The following is a 22,515-nucleotide window of genomic DNA, read 5'->3' as shown; positions in this document are numbered from 1 at the left end:
CATAGTGGCATTCCTAGTATGTTCTAGGGTCATTGTTCTTGTCAAACTACAACCTCTACTTTCCCTCCTCTCTTTCTGGACTACTGTAACAGGACCTTTCTTGCATGTGATCGGAGCCCCTTTTGCAAGTCTGTCATCTTGACATAGAGTTGTGACTACTTCTCGGTCTGCTTTCAGAACTTGCACTGCATTTTCTGGCCTTCCACACCTTTACCACGTTTTTCCAATACATGGGTCTTTCTCTCTCTTGTCCTTCATCCTGCACATTCAGCCAATGTTTGTATTTTCCAGTGGCATTTCCTGCTCCCCCTATAATGGTGGCATCCCTCCTCACACTGGCCCCTACCAGTATATGTCCTTACTTTGGGGAGTTGCCCTTTTGGTTGAATAATCTTATCCTGTGCTTCAGAGTTTCTTTGCTCATAGCCAGCCATCTATCTATCTGCTGTAGTCGTCTGCTCATAACTGCCCAATATATGCATATATAAAGTATATGGTGCCTCTTCCTGTTCAGAATCTGTAAAAAGATATCAGTTCCAATTAGCCTCAAAGAATGTACCCTAATAGTTTGATTCTCATGTTGTACAATCACTTTTTCCATCACTGCCTATAATTTTAGCAGTTCCATTCCATTCTTGCAGCCCTTCCCCTTTGTAATATACCATGTCTCCCTGACTAAACTGTGTTCCTGATGGCCTTATGTGGTGCTGCAGGCTTGCTGAATTTTCTCTGAAATGTCAGCTTTAATGAAAGCTTTCCTGCCTGCGTGCAAGGCATTCAAGTGGACAGAAAAAGTAGAGCTAATGCTGGTCCCTTCAAGAGCAGGGGAGCATCCTATAGGCTGAGAGCAGCTTTGGATTATGGACAGTACCCCAAAGCCATTTGCAAAGAGTTCTTTGCATGTACTGCCCACACTAGCACCATTTGCTATTTACAGTCCAGTTGATCAGCCAGTATTTTATGTAACATGTTGTCTATCACTGCATGATTCCTTTCACACAAAGCATTACTGAATGTGCTCAGCCACAGCATGTATAACTATGATATTCAAATGTTCACACGTCCTGAAATTCCTCATTCACAAAATCCCCACCATTATCTGTCAGGAATTCGTTGGTATTCCTAATCCAGTACTGTAAAGAACCTATATTTTTATTTTTCTTGGACTGTGGCTTTAAAAAATTACCATGGTTGCAGTTAAAAGACATGTTCACTGAAGCAGAATGAGGAATATCTACAATGTTGCTATCCTGGAACATAGGACACCATAAGAGAACAGGATGGTGCCAGAAAGGGGTTCTGGACTAAGAGGAACTTCCTGACGACAGCATTTTAACAGTGCAAGCAGAACAGCTCCTAGACTGAAAAGAGGGAAGATCTGAAACCTCTCGTGTGTTTGTAAGATTCCAGCAATTCTACTGTAATAGCTAGCTGGCTATCCCTCACATCTCTGTAACCTGCTTTCTCTGAAAGCCCCTGTCAAGAGGAAAAATCAGTAGTAGAGACATTGAAAAACAAGTTTTTCAACTGGTGAAGCACAGACTGAAAGTTCTGGGAGACCAACTCATGTCATCAACAACAAACTAAGGAATTTGAAAGACATCAATCAAAATCAACCTATCTAATCCTGTATTCCAGATTTATCTTACCCTGACTCTGTGTGTGTGTGTGTGTGTGTGTGTGTGTGTGTGTGTGTGTGTGTGTGTGTGTGTGTGTGTGTGTGTGTGTGTGTGTGTGTGTGTGTGTGTGTGTGTGTGTGTGTGTGTGTGTGTGTGTGTGTGTACTTAGAAGTTAGCATAAGAAGGGGCAGACTTAGAAGTTAGCATAAGGGGCAGACTTAGAAGTTAGCAGTCCCTTTTTTTGCCAACAGTTAAAGACAGTTAGTTTGTTTTATAAGCAGTTATTTCTTAAGTTTACAAACCTGGTGCTCATATTCTGTTAACCTAAATTAAACAGTTAGGTAGAATTGGAGCAATCTAGTGGTTTGGTCAAAATTTTCACATTTGTCGCGGCTTGGAGAACAGTGGGGCTTGATATTACAGCACACTATCACCAGTGAGGCATGACAGCACCCACCAATTTCTCAATTACCTTACCGACAATGGTCATTTTGCCCATACCATGTGTTACCTTAGATAGGCTAAATCTGATTGCCATATCTACAAGGTGCAGCGAAAAAAACTCCAATCCTTGTCCCACATTCAATTCCATTGTCACTGCATTGTTAAACTCCCTGGCCAGTGGCAGACTCGCAACAGGGCATGGTGGTATCTTTCGATATTTAACACAAATGTCACATTGAGTCATGACTTGCTCAATAAGGTTGTCATATTCTTTATCAACCACTCCAGCATCCTACAGTAGAGCTTTGTTTGTGTGGTGCTGGATGTTATTAGGAAATAGAGATGGTTTAAGTAAGTTCTATTTGTACTTGTGGGTGTTAGGAATGAGTTTTAGCTTTAATATTTAAGTTTGATTGTATTTCTATGTTTGGGTTAAGGAAAGATCAAGTTGAGTTTTAGTTTCACTTTAAAATGTGCCTGCATTTCTCATGAGAGTTTTTATGACTTAAGTGAATTAAAGTAAACAAGAATAAAAAAAAACACCTGGGCTGTTGCCTAGCAACGGGTCCCAGAGAGGAGGATCCCTCCCACAGACACACACACAAGCAACTAAAAAACGGCAGTTTGATTTGGAAGTTGTTTGGTTTTGAAAGTAGCTGCTGGAGAAACTGGGGTAAAGTGGACAGATAGCCAGTCCCAAGCTAAAGAAAAGACCCCAAAAATCCAGGGGCGTGGAACAGGAGAAAGTCTCAAGAAGACCTTCTAGTCAGAGGGAAGGACAGGAGCCTGAAAAAGGTTCTGTTAAGTGAAGTTAAGAGTGAGGAGCATAGAATAAAGCTCCAAACTTCAGACAAAAGCTGCAGAAAGCAAATTTAAAGCAATAACAACTTGCAAGAGGCTAGAAGGTCCCAAGAGATGACTGAAGATCTGTAACTCTTTGCTATGGGCATGTGTGAATTTGAGGAGAGGTCCATAGCATCTGTGTGGGGTGACGTCGGTCACTTGGCTGAAGAGTGTGGTGTGCCTGACCACAAGTTACCTATTGGTTTACATGGACTATGTATTCACTGTGAACACTAGAACATAAGATAGCTTTTGTAACTTGTGTTATCCTTTCAAATCTGTATATATATTGTTATGATGTGTGCCAGGGGGACCAAATCCATAAGGGAAACTTGGTCAAGATGTCACAACGGTTTTATAATTTGTATTTATTACGAGTTACATGCACTGAATTCAGAATTAATAAGTCCACCAAGACCTTTAGAGATTTTTAAAATTTATATATTTATTAAAATAAAAATTTCAAGCACATGCATAAGACTACAATTACTTACTACTATAAAAACTTCTAAAATTCCTAATTATCTTGGCCCCCAGTTACACTCCCTTTTAAGGCATTAGATTTTAGATTTAAAACAAACTGAGCAAGTTAACACACTACCTTGGAGAGTGGAATTCCAAATGGCTTTTCCTCAACTTCAGTTTCATTATATAGCAGACTTATGCACAAGTGCTGGAGGCTTCATTAAGGTTATTGCACTCACCCCTGTTAGGCTTTCATTCTCCTTCATATGTTTCTCTCTTTTTAACATGCAAATTCTATTGTTCTATATGTCTTTGAAACTGCATCTTCCTCATAACCTAAAAACTTTCATGTCAGTAACCTTAGGGAAAAATAGACACTCCTTAGCTTTGCTTATCTGGCTAGTTGTAAACAGACTAAAATCCCTTTGAAATCCAAATCTCTTCACTTATCTAAAAATGCAAATTCCCTTCACACTTTATATGCTAAGCCAGCATCCATGTTTACTCATTAGCATGTCAAACACTGAGCTTCTTTTGATAATTTCAAATTTCTAGTCTACTTGACTCCAAATATAATTAAAATCGCACAGACCCAACTATACTTACCCCCGTAAACCTATTTCACAAGAAACCAGAAAAATATTATGAAAATTATTTTACTTTCATCACAATATCTGTAAAGGTACAATTGTGGGCAAAGGAGTATTGTAACATAGTTCATATTTTCTTGTTTAATAAGTGTTTTATGCTTTTGTTAAAAGTTCCTTAGTGGACTCTGGTGACACGATTCAGTAGACCACTCCCTAGTATTTAAACAAACAAGTAAAAGTTAGGATCTATCAAGCTGGGTTCCACCCTTGGATCAGGCTTGTCCAGTGGTAACCTCAGCTGGGGATCATAATGCGCAAATTATCAATGCAACTTCCAAATAATCATCATGTTCACCAAACCTATCTCCACAAATTACCAAGACTGTTTGAGAAATATTTAGCTTTTTTAATGGCAGGCAGTATGGCCCAACCGAGTGAAATGTAGACCTGCAGTTTTCCCCAAACACAATTGCTCTCATTTTCCATGTGTGCTTCATCTGTGCTTTTTTTCACCAAAGATTTGCTTAACAATAGAGGTATCTCACTGGACACCACATCAGCTTTGATGAAGAAACTGATCCTAACTATCTTGCAAGGAAGGACTACTCTTGGAAGACGTTAGCGTGTTATCATCCCCAGCCGTGAAGCAAGTAGAGCTTCCATACTCCTTAATGTTCCCCCAATCTGGCACTCGCAAAGTAGCAGTTAAGCCAATCCACTCCACACAATGTGAAAGTGCAACCGCTATCTGCACAGTTGAATGAATCAACCATCAAAATACTCATTTCTGGATTCAAATTCCCGGTGACCAACACAATTCATTGCAGTCACCATCGTTTTCAGCTTCAGAAGTATCTGTTTCATACAGTATTTCAAAAACATGATTCTTTCGCTGTGGGCAATTCATTGCATAATGATACTTCAAATCACACCGATAAACTATTCCCTGTGCATTTCTCAGGTTCAAGCGCCTACTGTCGCTGTCCCAGACCCGCATTTTGTCTTGACATAAACTGGCTCAAAATACCACCATCTTCAGGCAGTTTATCAGCAACTTTGTACTGGAATCTGCATTTAATATTTTGTCGACCTCTGAATTCAACCACCGTGGAACCCTCCATCCTTTGCCTTACTGCAGAGTTGTCCGAATTTGATAGGAAAGTAGCTGGAAATGTCTCTCTTCCCAAAAAGATTTTTAGGACAGCAGCCATTTGGTCTAACAGTGAATCTTTGCCATGGAATTGAATTCCCGTCAATACCAAAAGTCTGACAACATAAATGCATGCACAATCGAGTAACTTAAATGCCGATACAGACTCCGGGATTTCGAGGTTAAACTTTTTCAGTCTCTTATATCACTTAACAAAGTCCATAATATTGTTACAACTGGTCCCTGGGCGAGGTCCCTCAATTTGTTAGCTTCCCAAATGAGACCCCAATTGTGTTATGCTTCCGCATGAGGAAGAATGAGCTGGCTCCCCTTCTTTATTTGCCCCATCATTGGTTGTTCGCAACGAGGTTAAATTAAAAGGGATCCCTTCCCTCATGGTTACCTTTTCTTCGTCCAAATGTATTTATTTTTAAGGAGCCAATTTAACCAGGCTTTGAGTCAATGAATGAATAAGTTTTAGTTACTACAACCAAAGAAAAAAAAACGCAATACACATCAGAAATGAGAAGGCTAGAGTCTAAATAAAAGTTTTTAAAAAACGGATCAGTCTTTGGTTTGTCCATGAGGTATAGATGGCATTACGTTGCGGCCATTAAGCTGGGTGATTCTGGTGGAGCTGACTTTGGTAGTTTAATAGTTAGCTTGGAGACACTTGGTTCTGCAGGATGGCTAAAAGGTAGTCTTATTTCCTTTTGATTGTGGCTTCTGCTGAGCTTTGCCTCCAGTAGCAAAGAGAGAGAGAGCAATTTTTTGCCTGCAAGCTGCAGCAGGAGGTGACTAACTTCTTGATCTTCATACTGTCAGACACAGTCACATATCAGCTTTTTAAACTGATTTTTCCCTATATGTTCCGGAAGGGGAAAAACTGACTCTCACCCAGAGTCTGTGTTCTTTTCATCTCAGACCATTTACAAGTTCTGAGGTATAAATCAACAGGAGATGGAATTTGGATGTCTACTGAGGTGCAAATAAGTCTTTTGTCTCTGCAACCACAGGAGGTTAAAGTTCTGTCTTTTGCATCTTCCCCATCTCCCTTTCTGGTGTCTCTGCTTGAAGAAGGCCATGACATCTTTCAGCTATGACATTCCATGTACTCTCAGGACCAGTCTATTGAGTACAATCCACATAGGAATTTTCCAGAAAGCAGTCACTTTCCATTATCAGCCATCTTTTGCTTAACTTCTTTATTTGCATTTTTTAAAGAAAAATTAGGTCTTCCTTAAAAAGTTCAAATTGCTCACTGGTAATTGATACCATTAGTCGACTTGTAACAATATATTCCTCCATGGACTGATAATCTGTTTTCTTAAATCTACCAAAGGTTGACTCTACTTCATATGCTCCCAACAAATCATCCTTTTTTGTAAAATTTATCCAAAAACTCTGATGGAAGGATCAATCCCTCTTCAGTATCCAGGTCATCTACATCCAATTCTGAGAATACTTTACTCTGAATCTTACTTTTTGCTGGTAATGACAAAGCTAAAGCCATACCTTGCTTCTTTCAGGGCAACAAACTAACCTATGTCGACATCTCGACTTCATTTTTCCATTGCTGATATGGTTCCGCCTCTGAGGGGGCTGGAAATAATCGGTGCAGTCAAAATCTGAGACTTTGCAACGTCCTTCTGCCGTTCTGTAACTGGAATTGTCAGCAAAAACGTGCTGCTGCTTCTCTGAGGATAGAGCCAAAAAAACTTCTTATTCAGCAACCAATCGCCAAAACTAAATGTTCATTCTCTGCTACTGTGTTAGTTCCTATAATTGTATGTTAAGAAAGAATTAGTCTGAAGCGAGCCTGTACCTTAAAACGGGTTTATTTCCAAGACAAAAAAGCTAAGTAACAAACTCTCCCAGTTCATCCTTCCCTCAGTGTTCCAGCTGATCCTTTTGTAATCTTAGAAAACAACCAATGAAAAACAGTAGATAATTGAACAAATTAACGGGGGATTGTTCATTAAAGGGACACTAACTGAAAAGGCAAAATGTTAAATGAGACTTACAAAAATCAAAATAAAATGTGATTTTGGGGGTCAATAATGCACCCCAGCCCCTACACTACCCACCGATCACAGAAGGCTTCCAACGTGCCAGTGGACACCGCGTGCTCCCTCTCCAGAGACACTGGGCTACAAACCGTAGCCACGGAAGAGGGACAGACACTTGGGTCTGACAACCTGTCTGCATTTATATTCCTTTGTGCTTATCCGGTTAATAAAAAAGGGGGACAAATTAACAAATCAAATTAAACAATTTGGGGAGCAGCCCCTTAAAGGGACACAAACAAAAATCTTAAAGGAAATTTAAACTAAGTCAAAATGTTGTTGTGGGAGTCTGTGATGCACCCCAGCCCCCGCAGTGCCCACCAGTCACAGAAGGCCTCCAACCCTCTCCAGGGGCACCCGGCCACGTACATAGCCACGAAAGAGGGACAGACAGGTTGGTTGACTCCTGACTCCAATTATACTGTTCTGAGTATATCAAGTTAGCAAATAAGGAGGGCAAATTTTTTAAATTAGTAAAAAGTTAAATGAACAAACTAAAGGGACAGCCTCTTAAAGGAAAACTGCAACAAAAGACAAAACCACAAAGGAAACTTACAAAAGTCAAACCAAAATGTGATTGTGGGGATCAGTGATGCACCTCTGTCGCCGTGGGACCCACCAGTCATGGAAGGCCTCAAACACCGCATGGAAGCCATGCAGTGACAGTGCATGTTCCCTCTCCACAGACACCCAGTCACGGAAGAGAGGCAGACAGTTGGGTTGGATGACCCCTGTCCCTATTTATACTCTTTTGAGCAAACAACTAAACTAAATTAACAAATCAATGGACAAATTAAAAGGCAGCCGCTTAAAGGGATATTGCAAAAAGAAAGAGAAAATCTTAAAGGAAACTTATAAAACTCAATTTAAAATGTAATAAAAGGGGTCAATAAAGCACCCCAGCTCCCGCGGTGCCCACTGGGCATGGAAGGTCTCGACTGTGCCACCGGACACTGTGTGCTCCCTCTCCAGGGACACCCGGCTGTGTATGTAGCTGCGGAAGAGCAGCGCATAGTCGGGTCAGACAATCCCTGTTCCCATTTATACTCTTTTGAGTAAACCAATTAAAACAAATTAACAACTCAAGTATAAATTAAATGGCAGCCCCTTAAGTGCACCAATACCCTATTCAATGATGCAAACGCCATAACAATATAATTGCCATCAAACCTTTACCATGTAATTTCCATTTAACAAAATGATTGCCATTGGATCTTAACAAGGTGTTCTACCTGTTGAGTAATTTAATGTTTGCAGATTAAATGACTACATTAAAAAAAAGACATCGACAGGACCAACATGAATGTATCAGGCCTGACTCCAAACAGTGCTGTGGAACCTTTTATGTCCACCTGACAACCCAGATGAGCCTGAATTTGAACATCTCATCTCCCTGAATATAGGTCGAGTATCCAAAACCCTTGGGGCTGATTGCATTCCGGATTTCAGATCATTTTGGTTTTCTGATACCGCATATAAACTTGTATTACAATAGCGCAACTTGGACTGCAGCAGTTAAAGAAGACAGCTCTTCACCACCGTCTCAAGGGCAATTAGGGATGGGCAATAAATGCTGGCCTTGCCAACAACGCCCACATCCCATGAATGAATTAAAACTTTGAACTTGTAATAATTAAATTGTATTTTTCAAAATATTATTTAACTTTGTGACCATACCTAGAATTTTATTCTAGTCTTATTGTCAAATATTTCAGATTTTTATTGGTGGTCCCATGTTTACTCATCAGCATGTCAAGCTCCTAGCTTCTTTTGATGATTTCAAACTTGCAGTCTACTTGACTCCAAATATAATTAAATCACACACAGACCCAACTATACTTACTCCCATAAACCTACTTCACAAATCAGAAAATTATGAAAATTATTATACTTTCATGACAGATACAAAACGTTGGGCTGAATATATTGTTTTGAAGGAGTTAGAACTTGGCCAGATAGTGAACATGCGGCAACAAAAATGACTTTACATGACCGAGACTTTGAACTTTGGATTGTGATGATAATCGAAAGAAAAATTTGACTAAGGACCTAAGAATGTAGGAATGAGGAACAGTCAACATTGGAATTCCATATATTACAGTGACAAGTGCCTTAGTAAGTCTGGGTGGTACTATATATTATTGTACAAAAACACTCTCTGTACTAAATAAAAACAACATTTGTACCATGAAAGGTTATCTTGTAGATTTTAGTTACATAAAAAAAGTTTACAGATGAAAGTTACTCTTCGTATATTATATTCTGCTTGGGCAAAGCAGACCATTAAATGGATTTGTGCAGTTCTAAATATAGTCCACTCTGTCTGTGGACAATATATAGAACAACATTTTCATGATGGACCATATGATGTAATTGATTAGACAATTACAGACAATGGAAATTGTTGATCTAGAATAATTATTTGCCAAAACTCAATAGGCAATTTAGAAAATTAAAATCATATATTAAAATGAGTCTACCATATATTTAATCCAGTCACGCAAACACAAGTGAATGTGACATTCCAGTAATCAGTGACTGACTGGCTGAAAAGTAGCTTTACTAAATAACATATGAATTGACAGAAAAATATAATCAAACAAGCTAGGACTCAGGTGGCATGATTTGTATCTGTTCCTGTATAAGACACAAAGCATACATTTCGCCTGGAAGTTGCAACGGAAATAATAATTTAGTGTACTTTGTTATTTTCCGTACTTTTTCTCCCCACAATTATCACGGAATTAAATAATTCAGTACCTCAAAAGAATAGGAGATAATAAACAGCTTCTGTACCTTTTGATAGATTTTATGTTGAAGTTTTTAGTCAAAGAGCTGTTTCTTGCCAACGACATTCCTGGCATGCTGGGTTGGAGGAGAATAGATGCTTATGACTGGTGAAACTAGGAAGATTTATTCATTTTCCTTACTGGAATCCTATGATTGTTTTAGAAACGTCAGGATAAATGCAGGTGATTGTTATTGTCAGAATCACAGTCTAACATGGGAAGGGAGCCAGGGTCTGTCAGCACTGGGTAGCGCAACAGGTTTAGCAATATTTTGAGGAGGCGCCTTGGTCTGGAAGGACTTCTAGGGAGTAGTGGGCTGGTTACTGTCAGGATCCTGTAAATACTGGACAGATTCAGGGGTCAGAAAGAGGGACCCTGGGTTCTGGGTTCAGGGTCTGGTAACAATTCCTTGACTAAGGAGCACTGGAAATATAGTTTAGGGGCTTCTGAGTAATGTTGGAATCCCAGGATCTGTAGAGCAGGACGCTGGGGACCAGCATTACTAAAAAGAGTTAAAGAACATGATTGGGTGAGTCCCCTTTTCAGCATACAGTCCTCCTCTCTGAATCTCATCCATTTGCTGTACCTAGACAAACACTCGGAAATATTCAAGGTAGTCATTAGTGCAATACAAATCTTGTACGTGCCCTTAGAGCATGCACAAAAGCTTTACTTATGCAGTTGAGAAACCACGGTCAACGAATGAGGTAAGAGCCAATATCAAGCTAAATCCAAAAACAAGGAAGAGGTATTAAAAGTAGAAAATGGATACAAAGAAATGAATGAGGTGCAAACAGAATATGAAAACATTTACAAGTGGTATCAAAGTTAATAGCAAAAGATTTTAAATATATTGGAAAAAGAGAGTGGTAAAGATTGAAACAACAGTGAACAATAAAAAGATTACAGACTTGTTAAATGAATGAATAACTTGCAGTGGGGTAAGAACACAAAATGCCATTGGTACATGTCATGAAGCTATTAATGTATATAATATTGGCAAATATTTTTCTTTTAAAATAGAGGTTTAGTCTGTGAATGTGTCTTAATTGGACTAAAGCCTGCTAGTCTGGGTGCTTTGATGTGTACTAGTTTTGAGATGTAAAAGAGGTAGAGTGCATTTGCATTTTTTTTGAATAGAGCATTCAAGAAGTGGGGTGAAATCTGGCACCTAGCTAGCAGAGACCAAGCGATATGTTTATATTGCTAATAAAATTGGTACTATGAAAGGGGTTTTATTGTTAGAAGAAGCTGGTGATACAGTGAGAATTTACATTCAATGAGCTGTGCTAGGTATAACTTCAGAAGACTTGTGTGTGCAGGGCAGAGGCAATGTAAGATCAAAGTAGCTGTAAGCCTACAACTGTATCCACAGGAACCAAAATGGGAGGACCCTCATTTTGAATTCATAGGTGAAAATGCTTTGCCTGGTTTCTGGTTAAGTCTATGGGTTGCTGTTGCCTTAATGGAGATTAGTTTGGGAATTTGTTAAAAGTTATGATTGTAGTAATTTGTAGCCATGTGTATATATTTGGCTTGTGTAAATTAATACATTGTTTCATTTAGTATAATATAAAACCTCTTGAGAACTGGTGGTCTGACTCCTGAATTTAGAGTTGCATCTCAAACGTACCACTTAAAAATATAAGTTATGACAGTTGTTTAAAGTTTCCCTCTGGGATTTTTAAATAACTCCGCTTTACTGAAAGGCGTCTCATAACATACAATGGAATCAAAAATAACTCAAGGGTGGGGAAAACTCAGTGGATGTAATATGAATAAATAATAATAATGAAGAAGCTAATGGGACCTAGCATAGACAAAGCTTTAGAATCTGATGGTTTCCTTCACAAAGTATTAAATAGGTGAAGAAATTAAAATTGTTTTAGTTATAATCTGCCGAAGAATACTAGATATAGAAATTGTGTCTTCAGATTGTAAAATTGGAAATGTAACTCCATTATTTGAAAAATGAGAGATTGAAAAACCAGGTAACTACAGAGTAACTGAACACTTGGATTAGTATGAGCTGAATCAACAGGTCCTGGATCGATTTCTGATTAATGTAGTTGACTGTTTTGAGCAAGTCACTAATTCAGTGGATAAAGGAGTGTCTATCAAAGTTGTCTGCATTAACTTGCAGAAGGCATTTGATAAGGTTCCGCACAAGAGATTATTAGCAAAAATAAAACTGAATTGTCGGTAACCTTGTGACTGATAATTGTTTGGGAGGTACAAGAAAAACACTAGAATTAATGAAAAGTGAGTTGTATATCCAAGCCCATAGATTGCATCAAGTTAGATGGCAGAAAAAATTGTGTAGGCAGAAGCAAAACGTTAAAAAGCAGCAAACACTGAGTAGAAAAAACCATGGTTGATGAAGTTCAGTGTGAGGAAATGTGAGTTCATCCATTTTGGATCCTAGAAAGACAAATCAGAACATTTTCTTAATGGTGAGAGACTAGGAGCATTGTAGCAGCAAAATAATTTACATGCCCACAGACTCTGAAAATTAGTGTGTAAATTTTTAAAAAGGCTAACACAATGTTGGTCTTTATGTCAAGGGAGCTGATCTACAAAGGAGAGGAAGTTATGTTTCAGTTGTACAGCACCTTGGTCAGACCTCATCTGGCATACCCTGTTAAGTTTTGCGCACTGTACCTCAGGCAAGATATATTGGTCGTGAAGGTCTTACAGCAGAGAGATTCGCTAGAATCATGTTGAGCTTAAATGGTTAAATTCTGAAGATAGGTTCACAATCTTGGCTTGTATTTCTTCATGAAGTTTGGAAAGTGCAGAGATGATCTAATGGATATGTTGGATTCAATAAGGCAGAACTATTTCCTCTGGTGTGAGAATTCAAAACTATGGATACAATCCTAAAATTACAGCTGGACCATTTAGGAGTGAAATCAGGAAGCACTTTCCTACTTTGTGTGGAAATGTGGTGTGGATGCTTGGCCAGTTGGAATCTTCAAAACTGTGATCAATAGAGCTTTGTTCGATACGAATATCAAGGGGGAGGGGTCGAAATAATGTTAAGGTGCTCCAATTGAACAGCAGAAGAGGTTTGATGGGCTGAATGGCCTACTCCTATTTCACAGTTCCTAATCCAATATATCCATGAAAAGGGAAACTGAATCTAAAACTTGCAGACAAGGTGCTGAACTCTATCTGGAGAGAAAGTAGACTGAAAGAGGAAACTATAGTTATGAATATCATAATCCAAGGGTTAAGCCACTAGGAGAGATTAAACAAACTTTCTGTGCTAGTGCTTCCAATATGTTTTTTTCATGATAGGTTCAGCCCCCCTCCCCCACACTCCAAACTTTGATTGTTGAGGCCCTCGACTGTGCCTGTTCTATTTCATGCAATTCTGCTTGCAGCCCTCCCCCTATTACCCAGAGTCATGATTGGCTTCCCCCTGTTCTTCCACCCCACCAGCTTCTGTATTCAATGGATATCTTCTGCAATTCCTACCACCTCCAACATGATGTGACCACCAAACACAGCTTCCACTCCCCTCCACTTTCACCATGCCGATGGGACCATTGCCTCCCCAATACCCTGGTCCACTCCTCAGTTACCTTATATCCCTATAGCGCCTTTCCATGCAAATGTAGGAGATGCAACACCTGCTCTTTTGCTTCCTCCTTTCTCACTGCCCAAGGCCCAAACACACCTTCCAGGTGAAACAACGATTCGCTTGTACTTCTTTCAATTTCGTATAAAGCATTTACTGCTCATGATGTGATCTCTTCTGCTATAGGTTATATTCCGTGGAGATTAGATGTTTTGGATGATTCATTTAAAGTATCCAAGATATTATGGGGAACAGATAGGGTAGGTTGGGAGAAATTATTTCTGTTAGTATGGGTGTCTGGGACTTGGGGGCTTAGTCTAAAAGTCGGAGCCAGACCTTTCAGGAGTGAAGTTAGGAAACACTTCTTCATGCAAAGGGTGGTAGAAGTTGTAGCCATCATCTCCAAATGACAATTATTCATTTTAAAACTGAAATTGGTGAGTTTTTGTTAGCCAAAGGGTCGCAGAAACAGCAGAAGGAACACTGGCACCAAGACCCAGGCAGTGTCCGGCCCTGCCCTTGTCCTGCTCTACTCTCGGTCTCTCTCTGAGGTGTGGTGGAGGAGAGCAATAGAACAGTCCCATCAGTTTGGAAATTAACAAATGTAGCAATGTTTTTCAAGAAAAGAGGGAGAGAGTAAACAGGGAACTATAGGCCAGTTAGCTTAACGTCAGTTGTTGGGAAAATGTTGGACTCTATTATGAAGGAAAACTTAACAATGCACTTAGAAAGGTATAGAATGATTAGAACAAGTCAGCATGGTTTTACAAAAGGGAAACCCTGTTTGACAAATTTATTAGAGGTTTTTAATGTTATAACTAGTAAAGAGGAACCAGTAAATGTAGTATACCTGGATTTCCAAAAGGCATTCAATAAGATATCACATGAAAGGTTAGTAGGCAAGTTAAGGGCTCATGGAGTTGGGGCTAATAGCATGGATAGAAGAATGGTTAACGGATAGGAGGCAAAGAGTGAGCATAAACTGGGGCATTTTCAAGTTCGCAGGCTGTGACTAGTGGATTGCAGTAAGAATCAGTGCTGGGGCCTCAGCTATTTACAATCTATATAAATGATTTAAATAAAGAGGCAGAATAATGTATCTAAGTTGATGATGCAAAGCTATGTGGAAAGATAACCTGACACAGGCTGCAAAGAGATATAGATGGGTTAAGTGAATGGACAATAAGATGGCAGATGGAGCACAATGTGAGGAAGGGTGAAATTATTCACTTCAATCATTAGGATTGAAAGCAGAACGTTTTTTTCAAAGATGTGAAACTTGTGCTGATGTTCAGAGAGACTTGGATGTGCTCATACAAGAAACACTGAAAGGTAGCATTCAGGTACAGCAAGCAGTTAGGAAGGCAAATGGCAGATTGGCCTTTATTGCAAGGGGATTGGAGTACAGGAATAAAGAAATCTTCCTGCAATGATGCAGGCTTTTGGTAACACCACATTGGAATACTGTGTGCAGTTTTGGCCTCCCTATTTAAGGAAGGATATACTTGCATTGGAGGCAGTACAGTGAAGGTTCACTAGATTGGTCACTGGGATGAGGGGGTTGTCCTATGATGTGAGGCTGAGTAAATTGAGCCTATATTCTCTGGAGTTTCGAAGAATTAGAGGCGATCTCATTGAAACGTAAGGTTCTGAAAAGGTTTGAAAGGGGAGACACTGAGGCTGAAATTTTCCAGCCCCTGACATCAGTCCCACTGATGCGGATGGAGATTTCAATAGCTCGTCAGCCCCGCCGCAGGGAAACCCATTGCAGGAGGCTGGAAAATGCCAGCCTGAGAGATTATTTCCGCTGGTCGGGGAATCTCAAATATGGGGGCACACTCTCAGGATAAGGGGCCGATCATTTAGGTCTGAGATGAGAAATTACCATTTGGAGTTGTGAATCTCAGGAATTCTCCTCCCCTGAGGGCTGTGAATGCTCCATCGTTTGAATACATTTAAGGCTTGGATTAGACAGATTTTTGGTGTCTCAGGGACTCGAGGAATATGGGGAGCAGGTGGGAAAGTGGAGCTTAAGTCCAAGATCAACCATGATCATATTGAGCAGTGGAGCAAGCGCAACTCCTGCTCTGCTCCTATTCCTTGTGTTCTGCTGCTTTGCCCTTACACTAAATCCTGCTCACCCATCACTACTGAGCTCAGTGACCTCCACTGCCTCCCAATCAAGTGACAGTTCGATTTTAAAATTCTCATCCTTGTTTTTAAGTCCCTCCTGGGCCTCAATGCTTCCTATTTGTATAATCTCCTCCAGCCCTCAGCCCCTCAAGAAATCTGCACTCATCTAATTCTGGCCTCTTATGCATCCCTGATTTTAATTGCTGCATCATTGGCAGCCATACCTTCAGCTGCCTAGGCCCAAAACTCTGGAATTTTCCCTCTAAACCTCTCTGCCTCTCTACCCCCCTTTCCTCCTTTAACATACTCCTTAAAACCTACCTCTTTGATCAAGGTAGGTGCTCTAATACAGCTATCCCTTGTTTAGCACTCTGAATGTATTTCTAAAGAGTGGCATGCTGAACAAAAATGTGTTAAACAAAAATTGCTTATCCATAAGAAAACATGTAATAAGGGCATGTTACATTCCTGACCTGTAACTTTCACATTAAAAACCTGATGGCTGCCTGGAACCTAAATGGCACAAAAATCCTCTTACTAACTTTTCTGCTTACCTCCTACTCACCGCTTCCCCGTGCCCCCACAACCCTCCCACTCGCCACCTCATCCAGCCCTCCTGCTTGCGCCTTCCCTGCCTGACTGCTCCCATTCACCACCTCTCCCTCCCTTCAGCTTGCAACTCCTCTCCCCCCATCCCCTCACACTCCCAGGGCCCAGGAGTAAGATGGCCAACAAAGAGGCAAGCAAGAAGAAGCATAGGTTTGGTAGAAGGAAGCTGTGAGCAGGAGGGTTGGGAGATGAAAACAGTGAGCAGGAGGGCTGAGGGAGGGAAGCAGTGAATGGGGGAGGTGGAGGGCTCATTTGTTTAAAAAAAAGACTGAGCATATGCAATAACCACACTACAATGAAAATGGAGGCAGTGCTATTTGTTGACGTTCCCTAATTTGCAAACTGCGCTCAAATGAAAATGCGCTATTAGAACATGCTTTAGAAGTGGCATACCTATATTGTGTTATGTGGCTTGGTATCAAAATTTGCTTTATAATGCTCCTGCGAAGCTCTTTGGGACATTTTATTACATCAAAGTTGCTACATCAATACAAGTTGTTGTTACAAGATAAACCAGTGAAATAGATAAAGTTGTATGAATTACACACTTAGAAGATTTAAAAAAGTTACTCACCACCTAAAACTTACACCGATCTGCAGGATGACTTTAGAAATTAAGTGAAAGAGGTTAGAGAACACTTGAGGAAGTGGTGAGAAAGACCTGTGATATTGAGCAAGTCCTTTTGCACTACGCAGAAACAGGAGCCAGTTGACAGAATGATTATTCCACAAGATTAATCAAGATTGGACAAATTGCTGGTGTGTGAGATGCCAGAATGACAAAGAACAAGTTTCATTTAAAAACCTGCCTCTTGAGACAGATACATTGGAGCTTAATGAACAAAAATTATTTAATTTCATTAGTGCATTGTAAGCATTTGATTGACATTTTTTGCCTGATATATAGCTTATCTGGCTGGAATTGTTTATTTGGTCTTTTTTTTATCATAATGCAGAGAAACTTTTTACTGAAGAGTGTTCATGCCCTTCAACAATGGAATCCATTCACTGGAACCAAAAGAATAGATTTGGAATCACTGGTAAGTTTTTTGCATAACCATCTTGCAACTTCATTAGAGAAGCTTTTATATCCTGCAATAAATACCCAAGTCTACTTTGTCAGAAAATTGCCTTTGCCAATGCATTGAAGAAATTTTTAATTTAAAACCACAGAAGGGTTTAAGTGAGCATGCTAGCTTTTTTAGCTCTAAGACAAAGCAGTTCAACTAATTTTACCTGGCCTAATCTCACAAAGCTGTTTCTCAACGCATCATTTAAAAGATTGGAGAAGCACTTTTTATATATATTCTTTCATGGGATGTGGGCATCACTGGCAAAGCCAGCATTTGTTGCCCAACCCTAATTGCCTTTGATCTGAGTGGCTTGCTTGGACATTTCTATGGTACTTTCGTTCTATTTCAGAGGGCAGTTAAGAGTCAACCACATTGCTGTGGATCTGGAGTCACATGTAGGCCAGACCAGATGAGGATGGCAAATTTCTTCCCTAAAGGACATTAGTGAACTAGATGGGTTTTACAATAATCGATGATAGTTGTCATGGTCACCATCACTGAGACTAGCTTTATTTTCCAGATTTATATTCCAGTTGTGATATAGTATCCAGTTTGTACCTCAAGGGACATGTTTCGTCATATCTCTAACCATGTTTGCGATAATGAGTATCCATGTTTTGTGAATTTTGAATGCATAAAATGGAGAGGCATGATCAAATTGGTTTCATTGTTTACAAGAAGCGTTTTGGTGTTAACTGTACAGAATGTACAGATATGGCATCTCCTTTCACTCCAAACAGTTAACTTTAGAAAATTTGTACAGGACTTCTTGCATGTCTTGAGAATGTATTAATACTTTTGGTTTTCTATAACTGATCTCTCATTGCACCCGTGACATATTGGCAAGAAAACAAATATTTTACGTTGAGCTCTTGGTTTCTCCTCACTCTACCACATATATTTGATCACTCTGTTCTCTGAAGGTCAGTTCTTATTGTTTCATTGCAAAGCACTAATTAAAATTTCATCCCTTCAAGGATAAAGGCAGCTGGAGCCCTCACAGAGCTGACTCCACAGTAAAATACAGTGCTGTGCTCAGAAGCCATTCTAGGACAAAAGAATTCACTTATGTGTGACATTGATAAGCAAGACATCTGTTTTATAGGAATAGCTAGCTGGCACTTGGCTTTACAGTTTCCAAATTTATGGAGCCATTGGGTTAGCAGGACAACCAAATTCTATCCATCTGGTTAGGGCTGCTGTTCAGTCAGCTGTGAAATTCAGCTTTGTTTGTGCTTCACTAGAACAGTGGAGTCTCACAGCTGACTGCAACGCTGATACCATGGTTCATAATTTCTGATATCACTGAGAGGATTTGGCAGTGAGTTATATTTGAGGATTATGTTTTGAGACAAAGTGAATTTGCAGAAGTTTTCTTTATAATAGTCTGTAGCACTGAGGCTGGGGCTAATGTGTTTTAGGGTCTATTATCCCTTATTGTTATCTACATTGACCAGAAGCATTAAAGTATCATTGGGCAATTTTAACCTAACGTGTTCAGTGTGAAGCTAATACAATCAGATTGACCACCTACTTTTACACACTGCTTCATTTTATTTACATTGAATTTGATGGAAAGTAAAATTGAGTTACGTGTAAAAAGGGCAGCCGATCTGATCCCATCTGTTTCCCACCAAGTGGGGTAGGTTAATCACCCCGCCTGTCTCTGATGACCTATTGAAACAAACACATTGGTAATAGCTAAGTAATAGTTTAAGACCTACATGAGGTACGTACAGAAAATGTGCTTTTAGAATGCAAGAGGGTGGCAGTCTGTTTAGATGACAGGCTCTCTCTGTTTAATCCCTGAACAGGCAAAGAGTCAGTGCCTTGCCCTTCCATTTCCTGTGAACACTCACTATATAGGAGAACATATGGGCAGTCAGCCAGCTAGTTATGTAGGAAGGAAGCCTGGGCTAATGAAAGGAAAGCCACTTTTTTTAAGCCCAGAGCTGATCAGAATTGGAATTCTGAACCATAAAGGTTTGATTGAGCTTTTTAGCTATAAAGCAAAGCAGTTTAATAAATTAAGAAACTGGAGAAGCACTTGAGTTACAAACCCTTTACTATATCGCATGGGGCATCTTATGTTATACCCCTGGGCTATGCAGTTCAGTCCTAGGATATTGAACATTATGGACACACTCCTAAATATAAGATGCTTACTGAAATGAGCAACACCACTGATCCCAAAAGAATTTCCAGCACAAACATGAAATTTGTAATAACTGTTAACTCAAATACTGATAAATTTGGAAGCCTCAGGCAGAATAATTGGCAGAGACTTTTTTTTCTAATTCTTTCATGGGATGTGGGTGTCGCTGGCAAAGTCAACATTTGTTTCCCATCCCTAATTGCCCCCTTGAACTGAGTGTTTTGTTAGACCATTTCAGAGGGCAGTTAAGTCAACCACATTGCTGTGTGCCCAGAGTCATGTGTAGGCCAGACCAGGTAAGGATGGAAGATTTCCTTCCCTAAAGGGCACTAGTAAACCAGATAGGTCATCATAACAACCATTAATAGTTTCATGGTCACCATTACTGAGACTTGCTTTATATTCCAGATTTATTAATTGAATTTAAATTCCACCAGCTGCCATGCCTGGACCTCTGGATAATTAGTTCAGTGACATTACCGTACACCAAGAAGTTTTTATTGAGTCAAAACAGTTCTACTCTAGTGTCCTGAATAACTGCTTCTTCACAACATGTTATAGGACATTATTCATAGGTACTGAGTCAGCTTCCTTATACATGCTGGCAACTCTGCTCCACCTCTTTCCAGTACAGTCAGCTAAATAATTACCAACGTGCTGTTAATCCATGTCTAATGTCAAGTCATACGAATATACGAAATAGGTGCAGAAGTAGGCCATTCAGCCCCTTGAGCCTGCTCTGCCATACAATAAGATCATGGCTGATCTGTTTGTGTTTCAAATTCCACATTCCCATCTACCCCCCCGTAACCTTAGATTCTTGTTAGGCAAGGGAATCAAACTACCTCTGCCTTAAAAATGGCTTCCACCGCCTTCTGAGGCAGAGTTCCAAAGTTGCACAACCCTGAGAAGAAATTTCACCTCATCTCTGTCCTGTAATAGCAACCCCTAATTTTAAAACAGTGCCCCCAGATCTGGACTCGCCCACAAGAGGAAGCATCCTTTCCATGTCCATCTTGTCATTACCATTCAGGATCTTATATACTTCAATCAAGTCACCCCTCACTCTTCTAAACTCTAGCAGAGATAAGCCCAGCCTGTCTGACCTATCCTCATAAGAAAAACCGCTCATTCCTGGTATCAATCTAGTAAACATCCTTTAAACCGCCTCCAACGCATTTATATCCTTCCTTAAATAAGGAGACCAAAACTGCACACAGTCTTCAACATGCGGTCTCACCAATGTCCTGTATAACTGATGCATAACATCCTTCCTTTTATGTTCAATTCCTCTCGTAATAAAGGATAGCATTCTATTAGCCGTCTTGATTATATGCTGTATCTGCATACTAACTTTTTGTGACTCATGCACAGGAACACCTAGATCTCTCTAAACCTCGGAAGTCTACAGTCCTTCTCCGTTTAAGTAATGCTCTGCTTTTGTATTCTTCCTGCCAAAGTGAACAACTTCACATTTCCCACATTATACTCCATCTGCCAGATTTTTGCCCACTCACTGAACTTATCCATATCTGTCTGCAAACTCCTTATGTCTTCTTCACAACATACTTTCCCACCTATCTTTAGTGTGTCATCTGCAAATTTAGCTACCAAGTCTTCGCTCCCCTCATCTAAGTCATTGATGTAAATAGTAAAAGGCTGAGATCACAGCACAGACCCCTGCAGGATTCCACTCATCACATCCTGCCAATCAGACAAAGACCCATTTATGCATACTCTCTGTTTTCTGCCAGCCAGCCAATCTTCTATCCAGGCTAAGACGTTACCCCTACACTGTGAGGTTTTATTTTCCACAATAACTTCAGAGATGATGCAGAACTTACTCCTGTGCAACATTGGCAAGACCAAAAATATTATGTTTGGTTCTGGTCAGAAACTCCACACACTTGCTTCTGATTTTGTCCTCAACCTCAGATGCTTACACTGACAGCACATAACATCAGTGTCCTATTTAACTCTTAGCTGAACTTCAAAAGCTGCATCTTGTCAAATGCCAGGCCATCTCTACCTCCATAATGTTGCCAATTAGCCTAACATCTGTTGTAGGGAAAATATTAGAAGCTATTATAGCAGGGCATTTAGACAGATTCAAGGCTCTCAGGCAGCGTCAACATTTTTTTATATTAATTCATGGGATGTGGGCTTCACTGGCTAGGTCAGCATTTATTGCCCATCCCTAGTTGCCCTTGAGAAGGTGGTGGTGAGCTGCCTTCTTGAACCACTGCAGTCCATGCTGTTAGGAAGGGAGTTCCAGGCTTTTGACCCTGTGACAGTGAAGGAATGATGATATATTTCCAAGTCAGGATGGTGAGTGACTTGGGGGGGTGAAATTCCAGGTGGTGGTGTTCCCATCTATCTGCTGCCCTTCTAGATGGTTGTGGTCACGGGTTTGGAAGGTGCTGTCTAAATGCCCTGAATTCCTGCAGTGCTGCTACTGTGCGTCGGTGGTGGAGGGAGTGAATGTTTGTGGATGTGGTGCCAATCAAGTGGGCTGCTTTCTCCTGGACGGTGTCAAGCTTCTTGAGTGTGTTGGAGCTGCACTCATCCAAGCAAGTGGGCAGTATTCCATCACATTCCTGTTATGTGCCATTTGTCAGCCCAAGCCTGGATACTATACAGGTCTTGCTGCATTTAGACATAGACTGCTTCAGTATCTGAGGAGTCACGAATGGTGCTGAAATTGTGCAACCATCATCAATATCTTATGATGGAAGGAAGGTCATTGATGAAGCAGCTGAAAATGGTTGGGCCGAGCAGACTACCCTGAGGAACTTCTGTAGTAATGTCTTGGAGCTGAGGTGACTGACCTCCAACAACCACAACCATCTTCCTTTGTGCTAGATATGACTCCAAACAGTGGAGAATTTTCCCCCCGATTCCCCTTAATTCCAGTTTTGCTAGGGCTCCTTGATGCCACACTTGGTCAAATGCGGTCTTGTTGTCAAGGTCAGTCACTGGGCGTCAGTGAGCAGGTC

General features: G+C 40.2%; 1 protein-coding gene across 2 annotated transcripts in view; it reads left to right on the top strand.

Annotated features, from left to right (window-relative positions):
* vezt (vezatin, adherens junctions transmembrane protein) overlaps positions 1-22,515 on the top strand; it is an 81,891-nt gene that overhangs the window by 27,951 nt on the left and 31,425 nt on the right. For both annotated transcript variants that reach the window (XM_041202865.1, XM_041202866.1), the window contains exon 3: positions 17,248-17,331. In XM_041202865.1, the coding sequence (XP_041058799.1) occupies positions 17,248-17,331 (84 nt within the window). The remainder of the gene's footprint in view (positions 1-17,247; positions 17,332-22,515) is intronic.

This window comes from Carcharodon carcharias, chromosome 13, assembly GCF_017639515.1.
Source record: "Carcharodon carcharias isolate sCarCar2 chromosome 13, sCarCar2.pri, whole genome shotgun sequence".
In the NCBI taxonomy this organism is placed as follows: domain Eukaryota; kingdom Metazoa; phylum Chordata; class Chondrichthyes; order Lamniformes; family Lamnidae; genus Carcharodon; species Carcharodon carcharias.
This window is presented reverse-complemented; position numbering and strand designations above follow the sequence as displayed.